The sequence below is a fragment of the Leptonotus elevatus genome, chromosome 14, assembly GCF_054856555.1.
Source record: "Leptonotus elevatus isolate MCC_2025b chromosome 14, RoL_Lele_1.0, whole genome shotgun sequence".
In the NCBI taxonomy this organism is placed as follows: Eukaryota; Metazoa; Chordata; class Actinopteri; order Syngnathiformes; family Syngnathidae; genus Leptonotus; species Leptonotus elevatus.
Window position 1 is genome coordinate 9,111,495 of NC_141252.1, and position 23,117 is coordinate 9,134,611.

At 39.0% G+C, this 23,117-nt stretch overlaps 1 protein-coding gene across 5 annotated transcripts; it reads right to left on the minus strand.

The window, feature by feature from the left end:
• Positions 1-175: 175 nt before the first annotated feature.
• Positions 176-20,813, minus strand: grhl1 (grainyhead-like transcription factor 1). 5 transcript variants are annotated; one of them, XM_086095419.1, is made up of 17 exons: positions 20,352-20,610; positions 19,849-19,916; positions 16,628-16,817; positions 16,165-16,238; positions 14,730-14,863; positions 14,420-14,655; positions 13,913-13,995; positions 12,170-12,323; positions 11,952-12,063; positions 11,772-11,866; positions 8,991-9,201; positions 8,730-8,857; positions 5,293-5,321; positions 4,975-5,060; positions 2,029-2,114; positions 1,743-1,807; positions 176-1,321 (listed from the first exon to the last, which is right to left on the minus strand). In XM_086095419.1, exons 1-17 carry the CDS (start codon positions 20,352-20,354, stop codon positions 1,207-1,209), a joined length of 1,869 nt encoding a protein of 622 aa, XP_085951545.1. In that variant the 5' UTR covers positions 20,355-20,610; the 3' UTR covers positions 176-1,206. The 5 variants fall into 5 exon arrangements, with proteins under 5 accessions (XP_085951545.1, XP_085951544.1, XP_085951548.1 ...); XM_086095418.1 differs by having other exon boundaries at positions 8,958-9,201; XM_086095422.1 differs by lacking the exons at positions 19,849-19,916; positions 20,352-20,610 and adding an exon at positions 20,645-20,813.
• Positions 20,814-23,117: the final 2,304 nt, after the last annotated feature.

Sequence of the window (23,117 nt, forward strand, 5' to 3'; positions counted from 1 at the left end):
GATTTAAAGGGTCAGCACAGGAAACCAGGAATCCAGGCGGCGTCAGCACCCGTGCAGGCTTCCTGAGTCCCCACAGTGTTGAGCCTATGCCCATGCAGACATCTGCTCCTGCACATTTGAACACACACACTGCAATACATACGCATCCATCATACGACTTGAAGAGAGGAAGACAGCCGCGCAAGTGAGCTTTTATTGAGCGCTTTGTGCATTCAAATCTTTACAAAAAACACAAACCCCAAAAAAGCATTGCCTCCATTAAAATGAAAAACTTCTTGTCCCTTGACACATAACGTAATAATACATTCATATAAAAACATTATATTAGGTGTGATAAACATCTGAATATATATATATAAAGCAAAACCCCCACAACCATTCTCTTAAAAACAAAATATATACACAAGTACTGTGATACAAAGAGGATCAGAAGATGTTAGGATATGTACACTATTTTTATGCTGTTATACTATTTTTTTATTTTTTTTCTGAATCCAAATATCATATTGCACTTCCAGAACAGCATGGAGACTTTACTAGACCAAATAATTAATCATTGTAGCTTTTCTAAAATCATCCTAAAAAGGGAAGACGCATTTTAGCCTTCAATTCGACAATACTCAAGAGGCTATTATTTCAATTGGTCAGAAATTTAAGCCATTTCACTCTCAAACAACAAACCATCTTACTCTTAAAAACATGCACATGTCTACCCTAATCGTACAAAGGTGAGTTTTACATGCAAAATACTGCCATGTTTTTATTTATTTACTTTTAATAACACGTTGAATATTCAGGGCTTTTCTTCCACCCTTCTCAACGTTGTGCTCATTTCGCGAGCTATACAGTAACTATTCATCATAACCGGTTGTAATCATCAGTGCTATGGCTTGATAAAGACCAGCTGTTTCTCCTCACAATATGCCAGGATAATGAGGAACACTGCTGCTTTTTTTTTTGCAATAGGAGAATGAGGTATAGCAGCACCACGGAAGCGTTGTACAAAACGCACGGGAGACGAGGAAAAAAACAACAAAAAAACAAACACCTTCCGACATTCCTTGGAATCGATCAAAAATAAGGCACATTAAGAGCTATATGGCTTGTTAAATACCACTTCTTTTTGTTTTGCCTTGTAATATCATACAAGTCCATCATCAATACACAGTGTAAACCCTTCATCCCTCCTCTTCCTGCTGCGTCCAATCAGATTTCAGTGAGGGTGAGCTTGTATATGCCGCCCAGCTCCTCCATGGAGATCTGGAAGGTGTCTTCATTGGAGTAGTGCTTGATGATGTTGTCATCCATGTGCACCAGAATCCTGAAAAAAATAAAAAATAAATAAAAGAGTTTTGGGTACTCGTCAGACCGCGCATGTACAAAATAGGGATGCATCCTGCGTTCTGCCCTCCAAATGTTTAGTTTGCTGTCTAATGCTACATCCCTCCACCCTTTACTGGCCCAGATCTGCCACTGGCTGAATGACAGCTAAACAAGCGCCCTGCTCCAGCTGTAGTCAGAAAGTGAAAGCTCAAAAAAATAAAAATAAAATAAAAAAAGGAGAGAAATGATGATGACATGTCAAATCGGTAAAATTACCGAATGAACTGAGCTCTCCAGAAAAAAAAGAAAAAGAAAGAAAAAGAAAGTGAAAGCTCCCAAAAGAGGACACGCCCCATATGTGACATGACAAACAAAAAAGTACTTGTAAGTCCGGTTTGTGCTTTGTGACTCATACGTACCCTTTCTTGCACTTCTTATAGACCTTTCCAACCTTGTCCAACGGCAAGTTGTACTTCTCTGAAATCTGAAAAACACAAAAATCGGGTCATATTTCCGCAAACGCTTCCCACTCCGGGCCCGAGTGGACCAGGTGGGCGTCCCGTCACAGCTCATTTAGCTGCTATGCGGTCTCACAGCTGCAGACAGAGACGGCTCCATCTGCCACTGATTACATGGAAAGGTCCCAGAGTTCATCTGTGTGAGTTTTTTTTTTTAATAAATATATATATATATATATATACTTACAGCGTCCACCAGGCCTTTCAGTGTGGGGTTCTTCAACATGACCGCGTCGAACACTTCCTCGGTCTCCTTACGTACGTACAACAGAACTGTGGTGGGCACACGCAAACGGGTCTATTAGCGAGGAGCTTTGATTGATATTGACAACGCACGCGTAAAGTCAAAATGTAATTGCAACAAACCCCCGTCAAGTAATACATCGTAGTAAAAGTGCTTAATTAGGGCTTTCCGGATGTGTGATTATGATGTCGCTACACACTCACATGATGACATAGTAGACCCAAAAGCCATTTTGGTGTGTTTGTATGGCAAAAATGATGTGTTGTAAAAAGAACATTGCAGTTCTGTAAATAGTGTGAGTATGAAATAATCTGATAATGTAAAAAAAAAAAATATATATATATATACTAATGAAGAGGGCTTCAAGATGTGTAAATAATCAATCAGTCAATGTGACATTAGGGAAAAAGTTAAGTGCGCAGAAAAGCAAAAATACAGTAAAATGAAAAACAAAATGCATTTTTTAAAATCAATAATCAAGTCATCCATTTATATGAAAGATTTTCAGGGGCCGTTCCATCTTCAGATTGAATCAGTGATTGTATTATTAATTTTTCTAGTTATTTTTTAAAACTTGCTCATCAGTGATTGGCTCCAAAATCCTGATATATAAATACATAAAAAACTAAGAAATAGACTAGTAGCTCATGAGGTTTAAATTATTATTTTTAATAATCAAATCACATGGACTCATATCTGATATTAAAGCCTCGAATGAGGTCATTCCAGACTTCTATGGTGACGTAATAGACCAAAAACCTCTAGAGGGGTTTGTGAGAAAGGCTAAGCAGTACAGAAAAGTGCTGGATGGATGGATGGATGTCAAAATGTTCCGTTGCAGAGTATAAAGAGTTCAATCAACTTAATTCATATCTTAAGTAAATTAAGGCCCTGGAGGGCTTTCCATATATGTCAACATGTCACTTTGGGCAACACGCTGACACAAAAACAGACATCTCAAGTGATATGGCAATTCAGAATACCATTCCCTTTTTTTTTTTTTTTTTTTTTTTAAGTGACTCCAGAAGCATTATTAAAAAAAACAAAAAACAAAAAAAAAAAAAAAAAAAAAAACCAGTGGCTCAGGGCCCAGACAGAGCACACGCACACACTGTAATCATCATACATGACTGCAAACATACAAAGATGCACATAGTAGACTCTCATCCTTCCCTAAATCCAGTTTCTTGCATTTCTTGCGATCAGAAATGTTTGGATTTTGTATGTAAACACGACACGGTTGTTTCATCAGCAGGTTCTATTTAAAAGCACATTCCTGTGGATATATTGGCGGCAAGGGTAACGAGCGTTGACTGGCATTGTCGCCATGTGAAAATGTGTTTGCCGTCACTTTTAAGAGGCAGCGCTGCAAATGATTGACAGCTCTGTTAGACAACAACATCATTGCCTGTCGCTGGCGGACCGGTTGAACTTCTGCAAGGCTTGTCGAACACAAAACAACACGTGGGAGGTTGTTGTTGCTTTTTCTTTAAATAACCCTCAATTCCTTTTAATCATGTTTCTACAAAAGGAGCTTTATTGTAAATCGTGAACTATCTATTGGATTTTGTGTGGAAATGTTTAGTGGCCCGATAAGCTGTGGAAAAAGTTAAAAACAAATTACGCCCGGTAAACAAAGTATCTTGTGACCCATTCATATTTTTCTCAGAACCTCATTATGGGGAATCAAGGACGTAAACACACTGCCGCAACCCAAATAAATGTTTAAAATCAAATAGGTATTAAAGATGTAATGCAAATGCATTGTGCTTAAATGTACTGCATAGGATCCAAAAAACAAAACAAAAAGTGTCCTTATGTACGATGATTGTTCCACATACCACTCGAGGGAACTTGAGAATTTTTAAAAAAATCTTTAGAATACTGAAAATAACAATTAACACAACAAATGCTAACACCAGCTACTTTCGCATAACTTCCTGTCAATAAATATTCTTCTCCGAGCAGAGGCTTCTCGAATAAGTGGTGGCAAAAAAGAATAACAACAACAAGGAAAGCAAAACAAACACAGAGTTAGCTTTATGAGGAAGTCCCGTTGCTGCCGCGACTGCAGTCGATCTTATGGGAAGAGACGTTCCAAAAAAGCCAAAGTCAAATAAAAAATAAAAAACTCACACTGACTTATACATAAAAATGGTCAAAGTTCTAGCACAAAGATGAAAATAGAGCCACTCCTACCTTCATAAGACACAATGAAAATAAAGTCAAAAAGTCAAAAATTTTCTTTACAATAATATATTCTATGCAGCCCCACTAGTTCAAACACGGTATTTCGATTAATATTGTGATTGTGGAATACGATTAAAGGAGCAAAATCCACCCGTTTTTATCCATCTTAGGAGGCGGCCATTTTGCCACTAGCTGTCGACTGAAGATGACATCACAGTTGGTCAAGGCTCAGGTCACGACCAACCACGGCTCACCTTTCTTCTGGGTTTAGTCATGCGACATTCGCAATAACTGGTCCTTGATTGGTCGTTACCTGAGCCCTGACCAACTGTGATGTCATCGTCAGTCGACCGCAAGTGACAAAATGGCTGCCCCCCCCCCCCCCCCCCCGAGATGAGATTCATATTCTACAAGTAGCCCAGCTGTCGGTTACCATTTGCTGTTGTCAGATTTATGTTTGGAGTCCAGAACGGGCCGCATGTGGCCGCAAGCCATACTTTGATGTAGAGTAAAGGTCACAGGTTTGTTTACGTGCGTCTGTGACTGGCATTTTGTTGGAAGCCAATGAGTGAAGGCCTCGGCGTGTGTGCGTGTGGTTGAAACTGAGAGGAGGCTGCCAGAGCAAGTTGACATGCACGTGTAGTAAGTAGCGTTCACACATTTTCCCTCTCTATAGTATACGCACAAACGCATGCATACCTTTCTTGGGTTCCTCCGGCCTGGCCATTTTATTGGGCGGTGACCCGAACTCATCGTCGCCGAAGGGCAACCTCTTCATGCCGGAGCTACGCGGGACAAACGGGCACATAAATCAGCGCTTACGAGGTCTTAACAGCCAGTTAACAGGCAGTAAAAGACACTGGAGAACAAAACATGCAACGCTTTCAAAGCCTTCCCTGAAAAACAACATTTTTCCCTTAGTGCCTTTTTTTTTTTACTGAGAAGGTGGCAAAAGGTCTCCACGGCCGCAGTAGTGAAACCAAATGTGAAGAGAGCGGGCGTGAAATCGGGGCTCACCTGTCTTCCCCATCTTCGGACGCGAAAGGCTGCAAGGCAAACACACAGACGGAACGTTAGCGCCGGGAGGCTGAACAGGAGGAATCTGAATGTCTTCTGCTGACTTGAAGGTTTTCGGACTAAGACAGCGTTACGTGCCGGGGTCGGCCGGTTCGGTTCACAGGGTTGACCCAGTTAGAGAGGTGATACAAGTCCAAATGTGGACTGAGCTCCTAGAAATGGAGTTAAGCAACCACCGGGAGGTGAGGGGGGGGGCCAACAAATGTTTCAAATTGAAAAAAAAAAAAAAAAAAAGCTTATAAAAATGTTCTTTCCCGCCACTGTATTGATTGCAGGTGCTGCTGTTATTAGAATGCTATTCTGGGAACGATGAACCCAGTAAGCTCGAGAGTTTATCCGAAAGTGATAGCCAGGTTCAAAGTCAGCAACGGCGCCAAAAATAACCAAAGTAAATGTTAGCAGTGGGGGGAAACGGGCTGTTTTTAGCAGAAACACGCTGATTGTTGTTCAACCAGCAGGAAGCGCTCCAAGTCTACACGTATTTATCAATGGAGGGGGTTGAGGGGCATTTGTCCTCTTTCCAATGGGACACATTCCTGCAAGGAAGAGTGCTACCGTACTATACAGTGGTGCCTTGAGATAAGACTGACTTGACATTATTTTTTGTTTTGACTTGTGATTAGCAGCGTTCATTTCTCCAATAAAATAGTATTCGATACATGCGCTGCATAACAATTCAAAGATGCTACTTTTTAGAGTGGAATGATTCGATTCGGTTCGATTTCACAATCAGTTTCTTATTCAAAGTAGATACTCATTTTACGATATGAATTAGCTTGTCACTATAAAATGTTGCATTGGAACAGATTAATGGCATTTTCATTCATTTCAATGGGGAAGGATGATTTGAAATATGAATGTATTGAGTTGGAGCGGATTCACAGAACAAATTAAACTCTTATCTCAATTACCACTGTTTATTATGTAGTTTTTTTTTATGGCCCTTGTAGGATTTTGAAAAACTTGGCCTCAACCCTTCATTAACTCATTCACTGCCACTGACGGCTATAAACGTAAAAAATTCTTAACTATTTCTATTAGTTTAACATTTTTTTCCCACTTTTGTTAACAAAAGTACGAAACCTAGATTTTTTTTGTACATTTAGGACAGATATAAAATTTGTGATTAATCATGAGTTAACTAGTGAAGTCATGTGATTAATTACGATTACAAAATTTAATCACCTGACGCACCCAATTTTTAAGAATGTTTTCCTTTTTTTAAATAAATAAATTATTTTAATTATTATTTTTTAATTTGTAATCTTTTTTTAAAGAAACAATTCTTAAAAATTAGGAGCGTCAGGTGATTCTTTTTTTTTTTAATCGTAATTAATCGCATGACTTCACTAGTTAACTCACGATTAATCACAAATTTTATATCTGTTTAATACAATAAAAAAAAGTTAAACTAATAGAAATAGATTAAATTAATTTTTGACATCTATAGTCGTCAATGGCAGTGAATGAGTTAAAATATAAATATTTAGGATGCACACACTATAAATTTGCTACCAACATATTTGTTTCTTTTTCATCTAATTATGCACATTACAAACAATCATTGTAATGACTAAACACGGTCTCATATTTTTTACCAACAAGGTTTTGTTCATCATCATGTGTATGAAATATGAATGCACATGCACACTTGCATGTGATATGACGTGGTCAACCTGGTCAGAGTCCACAGTGAACACGTCTCCTCTGACAGGTCTGCTGCTGCTGTATGCCAACACTCATAAAAATTGGAACTTGAGTGTGCGTGCAACATGTCCTTATAACGCATTTAATCATAACTCTGCACAGAAAACATGCCTGAAACGGGCCATTTTTGGGCTGGCACAAGATTTTGTCCACTGTTTAAGAACTAGGGCCCAATTGATATGGATTTTTTTATTCCGACGCGGATTCCAATATTTGGTCGAATAAAATTCCCATAACTGATCAACTGGCCCATTAATGAAGAAAATACAATAAAAACAACATTATTTGATTTATTTATTTGTAGCTCTTTAATAATTATAAGATAAATATAGCAATTAGTGGTTTTGTCTTATGTTGCAATGTGTTAATGTGTAAAAAGAAAATCTCTAATATAATTAGTTTGTGATGTTTGGATTTTTTTTAAATAGAAAAACTAATAAATATACATTTGAAAAAAGAACAAAAATCTGAAAAAAATCTTTAATCGAATATCTAATCTATTTGTAAAGTTTCGATTTTTAAACAAAAATAAAAAGCAAATTGAAAAAAATGGGGAAAAAAATTGTGATGCTTCAAATTATTTATTTATATGAGCAAAAATTATAAAAAGTACAGTAAATTAAAAAAAGACCAAAAATTTGAAAAATCTTGGATCTAATTTGTTTGTGATTTTTTTAACAAAAATAAAAAGTAAATAAAAGAGCAAAAATCTGAAAATGTTCTAATCTAATTTGTTTGTGATGTTTCGATTTGAGCAAAAATAAAAAGCAAATTAAAAAAGGGCAAAAATCAGAAAAAACTAATATGTAACCTATTTGTGATGTTTTGATTATTGAACAAAAATTAAAAGCAAATTGGAAAAAAAAATTGAAAACAAATCTAATATCTAATTTGTTTGTGATACTTCGATTTTTTTTTATAGCAAAAATAAAAAGTAAATAAAAGAGCAAAAATCATATATATATATATATATTTTTTTTTTTATCTACCGGTAATATCTTTTTGTTGTTGTTGTAATTAATAATTAATTCTGGGAGGGAAATCGAGTGATTTTTTTTCCAGCCAATATCGGCAAATTATATCTGCTGGCCTACATCTTAACTCCAGTTGACTAACTATCTCTATTTACATCTTTTTTTTTTACTTTATGTTGTCATCTGTGGAGGTTGAAATAACTAACAAGTCTATTTAGTTAAAGTAAGCAGAAGAAAGTACAGGTAGCTGTATGTAATCAGAAAAATGTATACCCAAGTAAAGTACAAATGTATGAAGACTATACGTAAGTGCAGTAAAAAAGAATATTTACTTTATGTTGTCATCTGTGGAGGTTGAAATAACTAACAAGTCTATTTTGTTAAAGTAAGCAGAAGAAAGTACAGATAGCTGTATGTAATCAGAAAAATGTATACCCAAGTAAAGTACAAATGTATGAAGACTATACGTAAGTGCAGTAAAAAAGAAAAGAAAAAGTATTTGTTATTAATTACTACTTCCTACAACTGGCATCAGTTAGCAAACAGAAACTGTGTGTTCCTGCCAGTAAATGAGCAGGTCATCATGACCCATGAGTGTGTGGGTGGATGCTTGACATGAAGGAGTGTGTGCGTGTGTGTGTGTGTGTGTGTGTGTGTGTGTGGCGTGTGCGTGTGCGTGTGCGTGTGGCAACTCACATGACGCTGGAAGGTAGAGAAGTGAATATCAGGTATGAAGAGCACAGGCTGGGTCTCAAGATCGTTCATCATCTTGAAGATGGTCATGTCGTTGCGTTTCTGCAGGATGGGCATTTTGACATCCGCGACTGTAAAAAGGGTCGTAAAATAGGGAGCAGGTTAAAGTCTTTGACGGCGCCAACATGCCACGCGATTGCCTCGTAAAAATTCCGTGGCGTCGCCACTCACAGGACAGGCCCGGGTTGAGGTCGGCCACCTTGCCTTTCCTGCGTGACTGCTTCCTCTCCTCGTCTCGGATCTTCCTCTCGGCCCCCTTGTCGCAGAAGACCTTGATCTGGCAGTAGGCCCGGTGGATGGGCTTGTTGCTGCGGTTGTTGTAGCTGTACGTGTCGATCTGCAGGTTGAGCGGCAGGCCCTTCACGCCCTTCTGAGAGGAGAAGTCCGTGCTCAGGCAGTTGACCGAGATGAAGATCTGAGGAAGGGACAGTGAAGCGATCAGGAGCCGGTCAAAGACAAAATGCTCTATTCGAGACCATCCCTCCCGTTTCAATAACTCCCCTGTTTGCCGTTTTTTGTGCTCAGGCCACAGACGTGTCTGATATAAAAAAATATTGCTATGGCGTCATCCTGTGAAAAGAACCTACAGGATGTTTAAGTGAGAGGAAGAGCTTCATTTTGTCAGGTCTGCCTTGTAAGATAGAAAAAAAAAGTGCTTTGGTTCAGTTCACTGTATTCCATGAACCTAACCTGCACTTTTTGAAATGTGAGAGGAGGCCGGAGAACATTCGAACCTTGGACCTGTGAGGCAGATGTGCTAACTGCATTCCAGACCAATCCAAATAAGTAGAAGAAATTACATATAGAGATTATATAACTGTAGAAATACTCATTGGAGCAGCAGCGTGATAAAAGAAGGCAGCAAGCTTCTTTATCTAATGTTAAGTGATCTGTGTCTCCCTCTAGTGGTTACATCGAGTAAACAGCAACTCGCATTAATTTCTTCCCTAAGGAGAAATTTGCCCTCTGTTGAGGGACATCGAAAACAATTCAAAGAAAAAAAAAATGCAAAAAGATAATTGAATAAAACCCTTGTCATCTTTTTTTTTTTTGGGGGGGGGGGGGGGGATGAAAATGTATGTAGTAAAATTACACCAACTAATAATAATTTTCTCCCCTCTCAAATGTTTATTTTACAGGGTAGGACATTGATATTAATGACAAAATTCTTGCACAATATGCCTCAAATATGAGCTGCATTTTAAAAAGAAAGCCATTGGGTTGTTCTCTTAATAGATAACAAAAACAAACTCCTCTTAAGTGAATTTATAAAAAAAATAAAATAATGGAGATTTTTTTTTTTTGTTTGTTTTTTTAATTAAGTTATCATACTTAGAATCCTGCAATTAGAAATGTAACTACTTTTTATTTATTTCATATTTTGCCTCTCACCAATGTTTTTTTTTGTATGTTATTACTTTTGTTTAATTTTTTTGCTTGTGGTTGTTGTTTGTGTCCTTTTGTTAAATAAAGTTTTATATATTAAAAGTGTTAGAGGTATCGGTACTAGGGCGAGTACTCAAAGAGTGAATAAGGTCTGGGAAAAAAAAAAAAAAAGAATTATCCCTAGTGGTTATCATAAGAGATTAGGAATTACTTAAAATTGTTCCAAATTGTTGACTAGCTGCATACAATATTTTAAACTATTGCACTTTATTGTTTAACAGAAATGTTGTAAATAGCCAAATGCCAAGCTAACATCTAGCTAATTTAAAATGTATGAATAAAAGGGGTCTGCCCTGATGCATTAATGCTGCAGGGCGAATAATTTCACGCAAGCATCATCTTCCTCAAAACAAGCTGCTGACAAAACCCGCAAATGCACACACAAGGATGAACATCCTATGACCGGTCTGGAGTCATGAGACGGTTGAAGTCACATCCTGGTCTGCGTGTGTGTGCGTGCGAGTGACTGCACGCTGACAGGTGGGCCGCCTGTTATATCGTTCATCTTTCCTCTCAAAAGTGACAGTGAAAAAAAAACACCTGAGGGCCACGGGAGGGTGAGCAAACGAGGAAGAGTGTTCACCTTTAGCCCACCTGCTGAGTTTCCTCATTCTTTTGCAGCCGTTTATAAAGGATGTTTATTTTGCTGAAAGGCGAATAAGTCACATGATTGACTCGCATTTTCTTCTTTTTTAGATATACATTTTTGGAGTACTTTTTTTCTATTTTTTGGTTTTGTTTTTCCTATACTTTTTAATTTTAATTTTTTTTTGTTCCACACAATTTTTCCAAAGTTGGAATTTCGATTTTTTTGGGGTCATTTTGTTAATAGTCATTTTTTGTTTCCTTTTTTTTTTTTCACCCATGTATGCCATATTTTTTTCCCATTTTGCCATATATATATATATATATATATATATATATATATATATATATATATATATTTTTTTTTTTTGGTTGTCCTTGGTTTCTTTTGTCTTTTTTTTTGTTTATCCCTTTGCTCTCTAGTATCAGTTTTGTATTTTAAAAAAGGTTGTTCTTTTTTCTTTATTGAACTTTTTAAATATATATTTTTTATATTTACATTTTTGTTAATTTTCCTCATTAAATTCTTCATAATTGATTTTTTTTTAATTAACTTCCTCCCATGCCATATTTTGACATATTTTCCCTATTTTCTGCTTTTTTTTCATTCCAACATCAACAGACCTTTTCTTCCTGCTTGGATTAGATTAGACTTAAATTTTCCTTACAGGTTTTCTCAAATCTTGCTCTTATATATATATATATATATATATATATATATATATATATATATATATATATATATATATATATATATATATATATATATATTTTTTTTTTTTTTTTCTTCTTCAATTTGTTTTTACTTTATTGGTTGCTCCTATTTTGGTATTATTGTGAATACTACTTTCCATCATGAGAGAAATAAAGTATCTTTATCTCTCCATTTACCCTTGAACTACTGTAGGACTATAACAATACAGTTGCATGTGTGTGTCTATTTTGTTATCTTACTTTGGCCTCTTCATTTGTGTCCCAGGTGAAGGAGATGGCGTTGAAGGAAATCTCCTCGATGTTGCCAATCGTGTTAAAGCTCTCCTTGTAGTCAGCTGTGACGAAGAGAAACATGTTGAAAGTTTGATGTGCGTGAAATCTCAAGTTATCATCGATTGAACACATGAAAAAGGAACGTACCAATGTCGAGACACCTCTGCTTGGCAGTGTGTTGTCTTGAGTGCCAGTACTTCCAGTGTTTCAGCTGGTCTTCTCTGCACTTCTCCTCCCCGAATACAACCATCACCACACTCTGATAACATAAGGAGTCTTCAGTAAATCCTCACGTATGACCTCTACTGGGTCTTTGCGTGATAATGAAAGTCACCCGAGTCGGGCTGGCGCTCATTAATTCTCACCCTGACTTTGGTGATTGGTTGCTGTAGGCCTTTATTGTCGATCTCGCGCAGGGTGATGGGGTAAAACTGGCCCTTGTTCAGATACGTCATGGTCCCGTCGCCTGTTTTCTGACGCAGGGACTTGGATGCTTCAAGGGTGTACTCGAAATTATTCCTACGATGACACGACAGGAGAAACGTGATCCATTTATCGATTTTCGATAGCAGCGAGTCTCAGGTGAGTTCCCTCTAGTGGTCTGTGAAAGAATCACTGCCGAAGTTCACTTCTATTTCATGTTTACATTGAGTACATTGGCATTTAATCTTTAAGGACTGTTTGTTTTTAAAAATGTATTAATGTACTTTTTCTTTTTTCTTTTTTTTTGTGTGTGCAATACATTTAGCGTGAATCACTATTTTGAAGTATAATGTATTCATTGTCCCATATTTATAAACAGTACTAATGTTCAAACTCTACATGATGTTACTCCGGTTTATGCTAATACTAAATATAATTTTTAGGAATAAAACCTCAGTTTCTACCCAACTGTTATTTAATGTTAGCCATGATGGTGGTACTTGGAGAGCTTTTAGGTGGTACTTGGTGAATAAAGTCAGACAACTAGTGGCCTATAGAAAATAGTTTATACTAGGGATGTTTGATACAACTTTTTTTTCCAACCGATACCAGTATGAGTAGTCAACTCTTGAGCAACAACCATACCGATACCAAGCACCGATACCACTAGTACTTTTGATGTATGAAATCCCCCCCACCCCAAAAAAACAATTTGACAGATCATTTTAAAGAAATGCCTATACAACCCTATATAGCATTTTCCATAAAATAGCATTAAATTAATGGACATTTCTATTATCTTTTTCCATTTCTATTCACACGCTGTATTTACAGAAAATTTATTGTAATGGGCATCTGTCAGACGTGTATGCCTGACTACAGGCCACAAGATGGCATCTGATATGGTATTGACCACCGTTGCGACAACCTTAAAATAAACTAATCGATCATTTCAAACTAATCTAACATTACCCTTAAAAAATGGCTCGCAAATATTAATTGTGAAAAAAATGCAGCAGCCTATAAATGCACATGCAATGAGGACTTGCCGTAACTCGCGGCTAAACTTGGTTCTTCTGTGACATAGAAAGTTGAGATGCGTCACTTTGAACAATACTTCCTTGACAATTTAAGATTAGGATTAAGATGAACTAATTTACTGCCATCGACGACTATAGACGTCAAAAATTCATGTGAAGTATTTCTATTAGTTTAAAAAAAAAAATCATTTCATTAAATTTTTTATGAAAACCTAGAATTTTTTGTATTGTACATTTATAACAGATATAAAATTATCATGCGATTAATTATGATTTAATGCCCCTTATTTTTATTTTATTTTTTTAAATGAGGCCAGTCAGGCAAATAGATGTTTTAATAGTAATTAATCACATGACTTCACTAGTTAACTAACGATTAATCTGTTCTAAATTTACACAAAAATGTTTTTCTAGGTTTTCAAACAAATATTAAACTAATAGAAATAGTTCAAATGCATTTTTGACGTCTATAGCCGTCAATGGCAGCGAATGAGTTAAGATACCCAAAAAAAATCGCTGTGTTGTGTTCCCGCGACGGGGGAGTCTGGTGTCTCCTTTGAGAGCGCCAAAAGAAAGAGACCAGTCTGCAGGGTGGTGTGAAAGCTAAAAGGCGGCGGGTGGCAGGTTCGCCGCCGCGTTTCTTACCCCGGCACTGTGTCAAACTGAGCGTAGTCGTCAGGCGTCATGGAGCCCATACGTAACTGCAGTTCACCCGGGAATGAAAACACCTGTAAACAGGCCACAAAAAAAAACATCATAAAGATTCAGTTTCCTCTTTTTTTTTTTTTAAAGAATCTAAGTTGCATTATGTCTTCCTCTTTTTCTAATTACTTTCCCAATCCATTTTTTTTTTGACCATATACTTTTGAAGTGTTGTTCTTTTTCTGCGGCATAGTTTGCTTGGGTTACTCTTTTCTTTTCCTGCGGTAAACCCCCTCCAGGAGAGGAAAGAGTAAGGGCCTTCGGCTATTGTTAAGGAAACAACAATGGCACAATAACACGCTGGCTGCTATTTTGCCGCGTTCAAATAAAACCAAAGGAGGCCGAGCCCACCGTCGTCTCCATGGGATCGGGTGAAAACACTATTGTTTGATGAGCCATATCTGAGAGCGGAGAAGAAGAGGAGGAGCGCAATAACGGGATTCCGCTCACCTCCTGGGAACTGTCCTTGAAACTCTCCGAGAAGGTGGAGTCCGGGGGCGTGCGGGACTGCGTGCCGGGGCTGAACTGCACCGAATTGTGGGCCAGCTGCGTGCGGTCGAACACGCCCACGTGGCCGTCGCTTTCGGCGCAGCTGCTGGGCACGCTCAGGCCGTGAATGGGGTTGACCTCGGTCTTGACGTGCGGGTAGTTCTGCAGGGCGGCGATGGACACGGTGACGGTCGTGTCTGGGAAAAAGAGGACGCCGCGTGACAGTGAGACGACGGGAGCGGGGATGGTTTGAAGGTGCTCGAGCACCTACCTGGTGATGGGAACTGGTTCCTCTTGTCCTGGGCCAGCTGGAGAATGTTGAAGGGCCCCTTGAGGACTTGGATCCTGTTCTCCATGCTGGTCTCTGGAAGAGGAGGGATGCTGTGTGCTGCCTGAAGCTGGTGCCTACAGAAAGAAAATACATGATATACAACAGGGTGTCTAAACTACGGCCCGGGGGCCATTTGCAGCCCACCATCCATTTTTCGGTGGCCCGCAACATATACTAAAAATGACATTTAAAAAAAAAAAAATGTTGGGAGATGGCGAAAGTAAGAAGGGAACAAATAGATGCCACTGTTAAAAACAAATTGGTTTATATACTGTAGCATTTTTCTAGGTATGCAAAAATACAAATAAATTATTTGGACATTTTTTTTATGATTAAACACAATTTATTTTCATAACATTATGTGGACCTTGCATCCTTGTAATTTTCTGTATGTGGCCCCCACCCCTGATATACAACATGGATGAGCAGCTTAGATGCCGAAGGGGGCCACAATTTTTCATCAGTGCTATCGCGGGGTGGGGGTGGGGGGTGTGGCATACGATAAGACCACACACTTCATATATTTCATTTTTCATGACAAAATAACCACATACTGTAATTAGTTTCCAGTGAAAATGGTTCTCTTGCATAAAAATTGCCACTCAAGGACAGCACAAAGCTGCTGAACTGCAAACCAACTTTTAAAAAATTAATAAAAAATCAACTCACTCAAAATTCTAATAATATTGACTTACTATGTTTGCCCTGCATATCATTCCAAACACAAAAAAGAAGTAATAGGCCAACTCATGTTGTAGTGTAGGGCAGTGTAAGACCCTTTGTAAGCGCAACAAAGCCATATTTGCCATCTAGTGGTGAAAGATGAAGTCGATATTTTTTAATTAATTTATTATTATTATTATTTTATTTAAAAAAAATAGTATTCTTTTGTTTTGTTTTTCAGGATTTTTCTCCCCCATTTAACCACCATTCTTCATGGAAAAATATATTGACTATTTATCAGCATTTTGGGGAAAATTTGGGGGATTTGTAAGAATTAAAAAAATATATTATTATTATTATTTGTTTTGTTTGTTTAATAATCGAGGGGGCGGGCCAGCAGTTGCCCATACCTGATGTACTACAGGACTTGCGAAAAGTTAAAAAAATGACATTATTGTAAAAAGAAACGAAGGATACAAAATAGGAATGAAAGGAATGAAGGAAGGAAATTGAAAGAAAGTTTAAACCCTAATCCTGTTTTTAAACCTTACTTCTTTAAAAAATAAATAAATACATAAATGAAAAAATTAATAATAATTCCAAAATTCAGAATCCTTCAAGTTGTTTAAATGACTAATTTTAAATACTTGGCACAGCAGAAAGACGGAGGAGGCTGCACACGACACTAAGAAAATGTAACGTCGGGCCTCACCTTTTGTTGGGATCCACATCAGAAACCAACGCATCTGGCTTGCCCTGGGTTATTGTTCGTTTTTCCCGGGGCACCTGCATGGGAGGGTAAACACAGCCGCTGAGCGTCTGACCACATCACATCCCGAAAGGCTGCCGTCTTCAGTTACATGCGGCGTGCTACGCGCTCTGCCTCACAGATGTTGCGCCACGCACGCCGCTTGAGATGAAATTGCGTACATCATCACCCTCCCCTGTGTCTTTGCACTTTTGATTGAGCGCAAGGCCGCTGTGATTGGGCTGCAGTACAAGCCTCGAAAAATGCAGGCCTGAACTGTTACTATTTATTTCAATGACACCTTTCTTGACACTATAGCAAATCACGTGTGCCACACTCATTATTATCTACATGTCTGCAGAATTTAGGGAGGACAAAATGTATGACATTTATTTAAGAACTGGCCCGCCGTCGTCGCCGGGGATACCTTGTAGTAATCGTAGAGCAGACCCAAAGCGGCGGCGCTGTCCTCGTCCCCGTTGATGCTCATCATGGCCTTGGTGGCCGCCGTCAGGGGATTCTCCAGGAATGACTTCCAGGCTTCGTCCTCTGTGGTGAAGGAGCGACGCTGGCTGCCATAGTTGGGGTCGTTCTGCAGGACCAGGACGGCACGCTTGCTGCAAGGCAAACACGACCACGCTAAAGTCAGAATGGAACTGCTTAGCATCAACTAGCAACAATGAGGGCAGTGTTTTATTGAATGTGAAATATGGGAATGTTTAGTTGACCCCCCCCCCCAAAAAAATATTATGGCACAGAGTGGATATAAAAAGTCTACTCAAATGCCAGGCTTCTGTGATATAAAAAAAATAAAAAAAGAGACCAAGATCAATTATTTAAAACATTTAAAATAAATAAATCCACCATTGTGTGACTTATGATCGTTTCCGGGGCGGAGTAAAAACACACAATTGAGATCATGTGGTTGCATAAGTATGCACACTCTCATGACTACGCATGGTAAATGGAACACCATTTAAAGTGCTGCTGAGTCACCCAAAATAAAGTTCAGATGTTCTGGTTGGCTTTTGTGCTAAATGGAATTTGGAAACTGCTCAAAATTCCCTTTTGAAAAATTCCACCTTGACTACAGTTTCAGTCGCCGCCACCATGTTTCACTGTAGGTGTTGCGTTCTTTTGGTGATGACCAACATACAGTAGTGTTTGTTCCCAAACATACTTTTTGTTGCCAAATAGTCCAACCTTATTATTATTATTATTTTTTTAATATTTATGACATTACAAATGAGCTGTTAATTCAACAGAGGGCGGGCAATGTGCTCCCCCCCCCCCCTCTCTCATTTTCATCGGACCATATTATATTGCCACATGCATTTTTTTTTTGGGGGGGGGGGCAATATTCCATGTGTATGTATATATATATATATATTTATTTATTTATTTATTTGACTTTGTAAGAGAAGCCAACATTACCTCACACAAGCTAAATTCATAGAGACAACGGGAGATTATTGTCACATTTACCAAACAAATTTACTTGCCAGAAATTCCTTCAACTCCTTTCAAACTGCTGTCGGCCTTCAGGCAGCCTCCCTGACCGTTTTTCTTCTTTTCATCACTTTTGTACCATATTTTCTCCACTTAAGGAAGTTTTCACTGTGTTCCATGGTATATTCAATTCAGTGGAAATTATTTTGTTCCCTTCTCTTGATTGATACCATTGAACAATTCCTCTAATGCTGTGGAAAGCCTACTGGAACATCTGAACGTTGTGGTTATTTGGCTCTATGCGTGCCCTGCGACGGGCTGGCGACCAATCCATGACAAGCACTGTAGAAAATGGATGGATGGGACTGTTGCATTGAGCAAAAAATAAAAATAAAATAAAATAAATTCTGCGTCATTGTATGAACGTCTACAGACATTAAACTAGCAGACCGAATCATGAATGGATTTTTAAGCCCGTCCTTCTCCTCCATCTTCTTGAGGATTAAGCATGCAAATAAAACGTCTTGTCAATCACGTCCTCGTCTCAAAACCGCCACACTGGTGAGAGAAAGAGTTCTTTATCTGCAGGACCAGTTGTTCAGGCTCTTCTGTGATTGTGCAACAAATCTCAGTCATGGAACGGCCGATGCACCTTGAGAAAAGATGCTCTACAGGCTTGTCCAGTGTGACAACTGGAGCGCCGTCGCCTCAATTGGCCCGCACGCCTACCGCAGGTGACGCATCCGACCCGGCCGCATTCTTGCGTTCGAACAACTTTTTGTTTTTAGAAGACGACGACGCACTGGAAAATGTCAACTACAGTACGTTTCGATGTGTCACAGCCTCGTCGTCCTGCTCCGCCTCGTTGCTGCTTTGTAAACACGACCGCTGAATATTAGGATAGCGTGCGAGTTTGAACCCCTTTGGCTTGTTGTGTCATCACCGTGAGCCTCTAAGCTGTGAACTTCACGTTCTCCCAATGGAGATGAAAATAAACATGTAGGAAAATATTGGACTTTTCTCTATTGGCTTAGGCCTGTTTGCACAGAATATATTTACTTATGTTAACTCTAATGACGAGGCCTTGATGGCATTATTAGCGGAGTTCAACACATGCAGCGGGGCCCGCCGTCAAATTTAAAAACAAATATGAGGAATTGCTTTAAAAAGTCCCAAAACATCCATCTGCTCATTTCCTCTGAGCTGAAGCGAAGCTGACTAATGAATTTGGTGAGAAAGAACTTGAAAATCCTGACATCAACGCCATCAAGTCATAAACCAAAACAAATACCCCTTTTCACACCAACGTGAAATGTTGACATTTAACCACCCTTTTGCCATTTTGCATCCATCCATGCATTTTCTATTGCATTTGGCCTCATTAGGGTTAAAGGTGAGCTGGAGCCTATCCCAGCTCAATTTGAGCAAGAAAGAGGACCCGAAACTTGTCATCAGTCAATCGGAGGGAACATACAGACGTTCACACTCATGTTTACATTTTTATCAACTTTGAGACACAGCAAGCTTCTTTTTTTCTTCAAGTAAATTGAACAAACCAAACTTTTTCTTGACGTCTGATTTCAAAACTAGGTATCAATCAATTGTCATAATGAGGCCAATATACATTTGTGAGGTTTTATAGTCATAACAACCCTCTGAGGGAAAGATGTGACGTGGCAAAAATGAGTTTAATACCCCTGATTTAGCGTTTGGGGGGAAAAGCGAAGATACGTCCTCACCACTAGGTCACCGTGCTATCCAGTCCAAAAACGTTTTGCACCCCCAAAATACTCATAATACATAACAAATAATGTGTAAGATCATTGTATCAATCTGAAATGGCCCCTGAAAGAACCCCCCCCAAAGCTGTGAATCATCTTGAACAATACCACCACCAAACGATCGTGTGGTTCAGTTTCTATGCATAGTATCTACAACAAATGCACCCTTTTCCTTCTCAATTGCTCATGCAAAGTGCTCATTAGTAATCCTAGATCTAATTGTGCCTTTTATTAAAACCGCAACCTGATAAGAAGCATTATTTAAGGGCAATAAAACTCTTGGGAACATAATATACACGAGGAAAACTAATATTTTGGATGTGTCCCATGGCGGTTTACACTCGATTAAATATTTGTAAGTTAAAGTTAAATTGACAAAAATGACCTAAAACCTCAAACGACCCCCGTGCTTGCTTACATTGTTGTAGTGGAGCCAACGCCCAGCAGGTGTACAATTTCATTCCAAAAAGTCTCCTTGTCATTGCCCTCAGAAAAAAATAAAATAAAGATTAAAATGATGAACTAAGCATTTTAGGCATTGAGGAGGGGGAAACCGTGCTATTCATTTGCATGCAGCAGTATGAAGCTGATGACTTTTTACACATGCGGAATGAGGACACTTGATGTGACATCACCTCCGCTGCAGTTTATTCCTGAACAAACATCATTAGGACTAAACACATAATAGGTCCCAACTGTTTAGCGCTCTGGGCAAAATCAAACAACCCAAAATGAAAAAAACAGAAAAAAAAAACAGCCATCACCCTCATGGGACAGTCTTCTTTTTCTTTATTCTGATTATTCTAACGGCAGCCTGTGCTCTGACGACAGGTGCTGATCCACCTGTACAGGCTCCAACATGACAGGTGAATCACTTCCAACACATGACAGGAGATGCCCAGCCTGTATCAGAAAACTTACCATTAACAACAAGAGAAGATAGCAATAATCCTAAAGTGACTTTTTTTTTTTTTTTTAAAGCCGTGGTGCGTTCAGGGGAAACTTTATCAAATGAGGGGGGGAAAACATCAAAGAAGAAGCAGCTGGTCATAGGGAAACCAAAATGGACGGTTAAACTCCAACGCGGGACGAAAGGAAAAGTGTCGGGGGGAAAAAGATGTAAAAAGTCCACAAAAAGTCGTAATTAAGTGTGGCTATTAGTGCGAGGTGGTTTGTTGTGAGGGCGAGAGAGTGGCGAGGCCAGGACAACTTACTTGTCATGCTCCTGTGACATCTCGGTCGGTCGAACTGGACTTTCTAGTTGGTACTGAAAATCCGATCCGTCTTCTTTTAAGCGTAGAAAAACGGCGCCGCAAACGTTTGGATGAGGGCAGCGGCAACAAACAACGTGTCCCTGGCGGAGCAGAACGGGTTTTGTCGGCTCGACTCGCTTTTTTGGGGGGGCATTACTAAAAAATCGAGGCCGGTTTTACCTGTGAAGGAGAATCGGATTGGATTACAGGTGTCCGGTGGGCGGGGCCGCGCTGTCAATTACCCTTTCCGAGGCCCCGATTGGCTGAGCCGGCTGCTTCATTCATAACAGTGGAGCCAACAACAATAATATCAACTGAGATTTGACAATGCTGTTTTTAAATGTTACAGTTAGGTTTAAAGTCATTATTAAGTATTATTATAACATGTTAATTTAAAAAAAACTATGCACATCCATTGCTATGACACTTGTTTCATATAGTGTACTAAAGTAAACAGTTGGCACAACTGAAGCATGTTTTAATAATTAATTACATTACAAATTGTGAAATTTAAACATTATCAATATGAAACTACAGCCCAAACAAATGTTAATCCATACCATGTCTTTAGAATTTATTGTTTGTTTTCGTCCATATGTTTTCCATACCAGTTATCCTATCGGAGCCTATAACCCATCTGAAAGAAAGCCGCACAACACCCTGGACTGGTCGCCCGTCAGTCTCAGGGAAAAGAGACAGACACTGCCATTTACACTTTCACTAAGCGAAATCTAAACATGCTACCTGCACCAAAAGTCAGGCGGTCAGTGACTAGACACATTACAGTGCACAAGTGGCCCGCTAATCTGAAATTGTAGTGGCGCAAGAAAAAACTTTAGGAGTGCACATGAATTACAAATTGACTTGCAAAGTAAACATTCACATTTCCACTTTTTATTACTGATCAATTGGCGTGATTGTCAGCAACAGAAAAATATTTAAGAATGAAAATTATTGGTCTCACATGCGCAAATGGATGAAAACTCTAGGGACAAATTGGAGCCCTGCATTGCTGTCTATTAAATTACTTTGGACTTTTTCCAGCACATTTTCTAAGAAAGAAATGAGAATTTTTATTAGCCTTCAACTTGAATTTGGACTTTTAATCACCCACAACATAGAACAGACTCAATAAGTGACATCCTTTTAGGGTTAAATATCTTGTCATTGGTATATCAGTGCCAAAGTAGGGTACATGAATGCATACATTTTACAAGGTGATGTGCCCCCCGATTTTACAGTGTAGATTGGCATCAACCCGCAGGTAAAGCAGCATGCAAATCATCCAAGACTCACGAAAGATTGCAAATTGCACAGTGAATTAGCATGCATCCAAATTAGGGGGTGGGCTCGGGGGGGGCAGTAAAATGCCTATCTAGCTCATTTGTTTATTATCGTGCCACTAAAACAGCTGATTGAGGGGGTCACAGTGTGATCTAAATAAATATAGTACATGAAAAACCTAAAGGCAGAGATAAAATAAAAAAAATAAAAAAAGCACTGCATTAGGTGCAAACAAACAGCTTTGTTGGAGACAAAGGGGTCTTAGGAGATGCTATCAGCGACCCCTCCCGTACACGTACACACACACACACGCACGTTGGGATAGAAACTAACTGTAATCCCCCTTGGTGAACTCTCCCAAACCTCCAGCTCCTGGATCCTGCTTTACTGTTTATTTATCCCAGAGGAAAGACACCTGCTTCTCTTGGAGCTTGTTTATGTTTGCATTGAGGACATGAGACAGTAGGGATGGATAGAAAGGGGGGGGGGGTGGGGGGGGGGGGGTGCCTGGGACGACTGGGAACATGAAGCCTTGTTGCTGATGGCGGCAGGTCAACCTGGATGCTGACTCGACACAGTAAAGCACAGCCATTTGTTTTTGCCTTACTTGAAAGTGGACCCAGACCCAAAAAGGTACGAGAGAGATTTCAGAGAGCAACGTTGATGTAGGACGTCGCAGGATTAATTGCTTTTGCATCTTTTACCCTTTAAATAATGGGTGTGTATCCGTAGGTAAGCCCCGGACTGTTTCAGTTCCTCCCCTCTTTTTTGTCACCAATTCTTCAGTTGCTCTCATATGAAAACTCTCATTTACAGTGTGCCCCAAGGTACTTTTCGAGCTTCATCCTTGTTTGCCTTGCAAACGCTTTTCATCGGGCCAAATGATACCTTTTGAATGCAGACTTGATCTCCTTGGTGAATGGTGTGGTTTTTTTTTAAACTATCAAGTAAGCTTGTTTTGTATATATATATATATATTGGATGCCGTTGTACATTTGACACTGCCTGACATGATTAAAACTCACACATAAAACAGTCCGATTTTGATGGAGGCTCAAAATGAGATGCTGTAAATCAACAAATATTGTGGCAGTATCTATGATGGGGGGGGGGGGGGGGGGGGGGGGGTTGCTGAGACAGAGGCCAAATG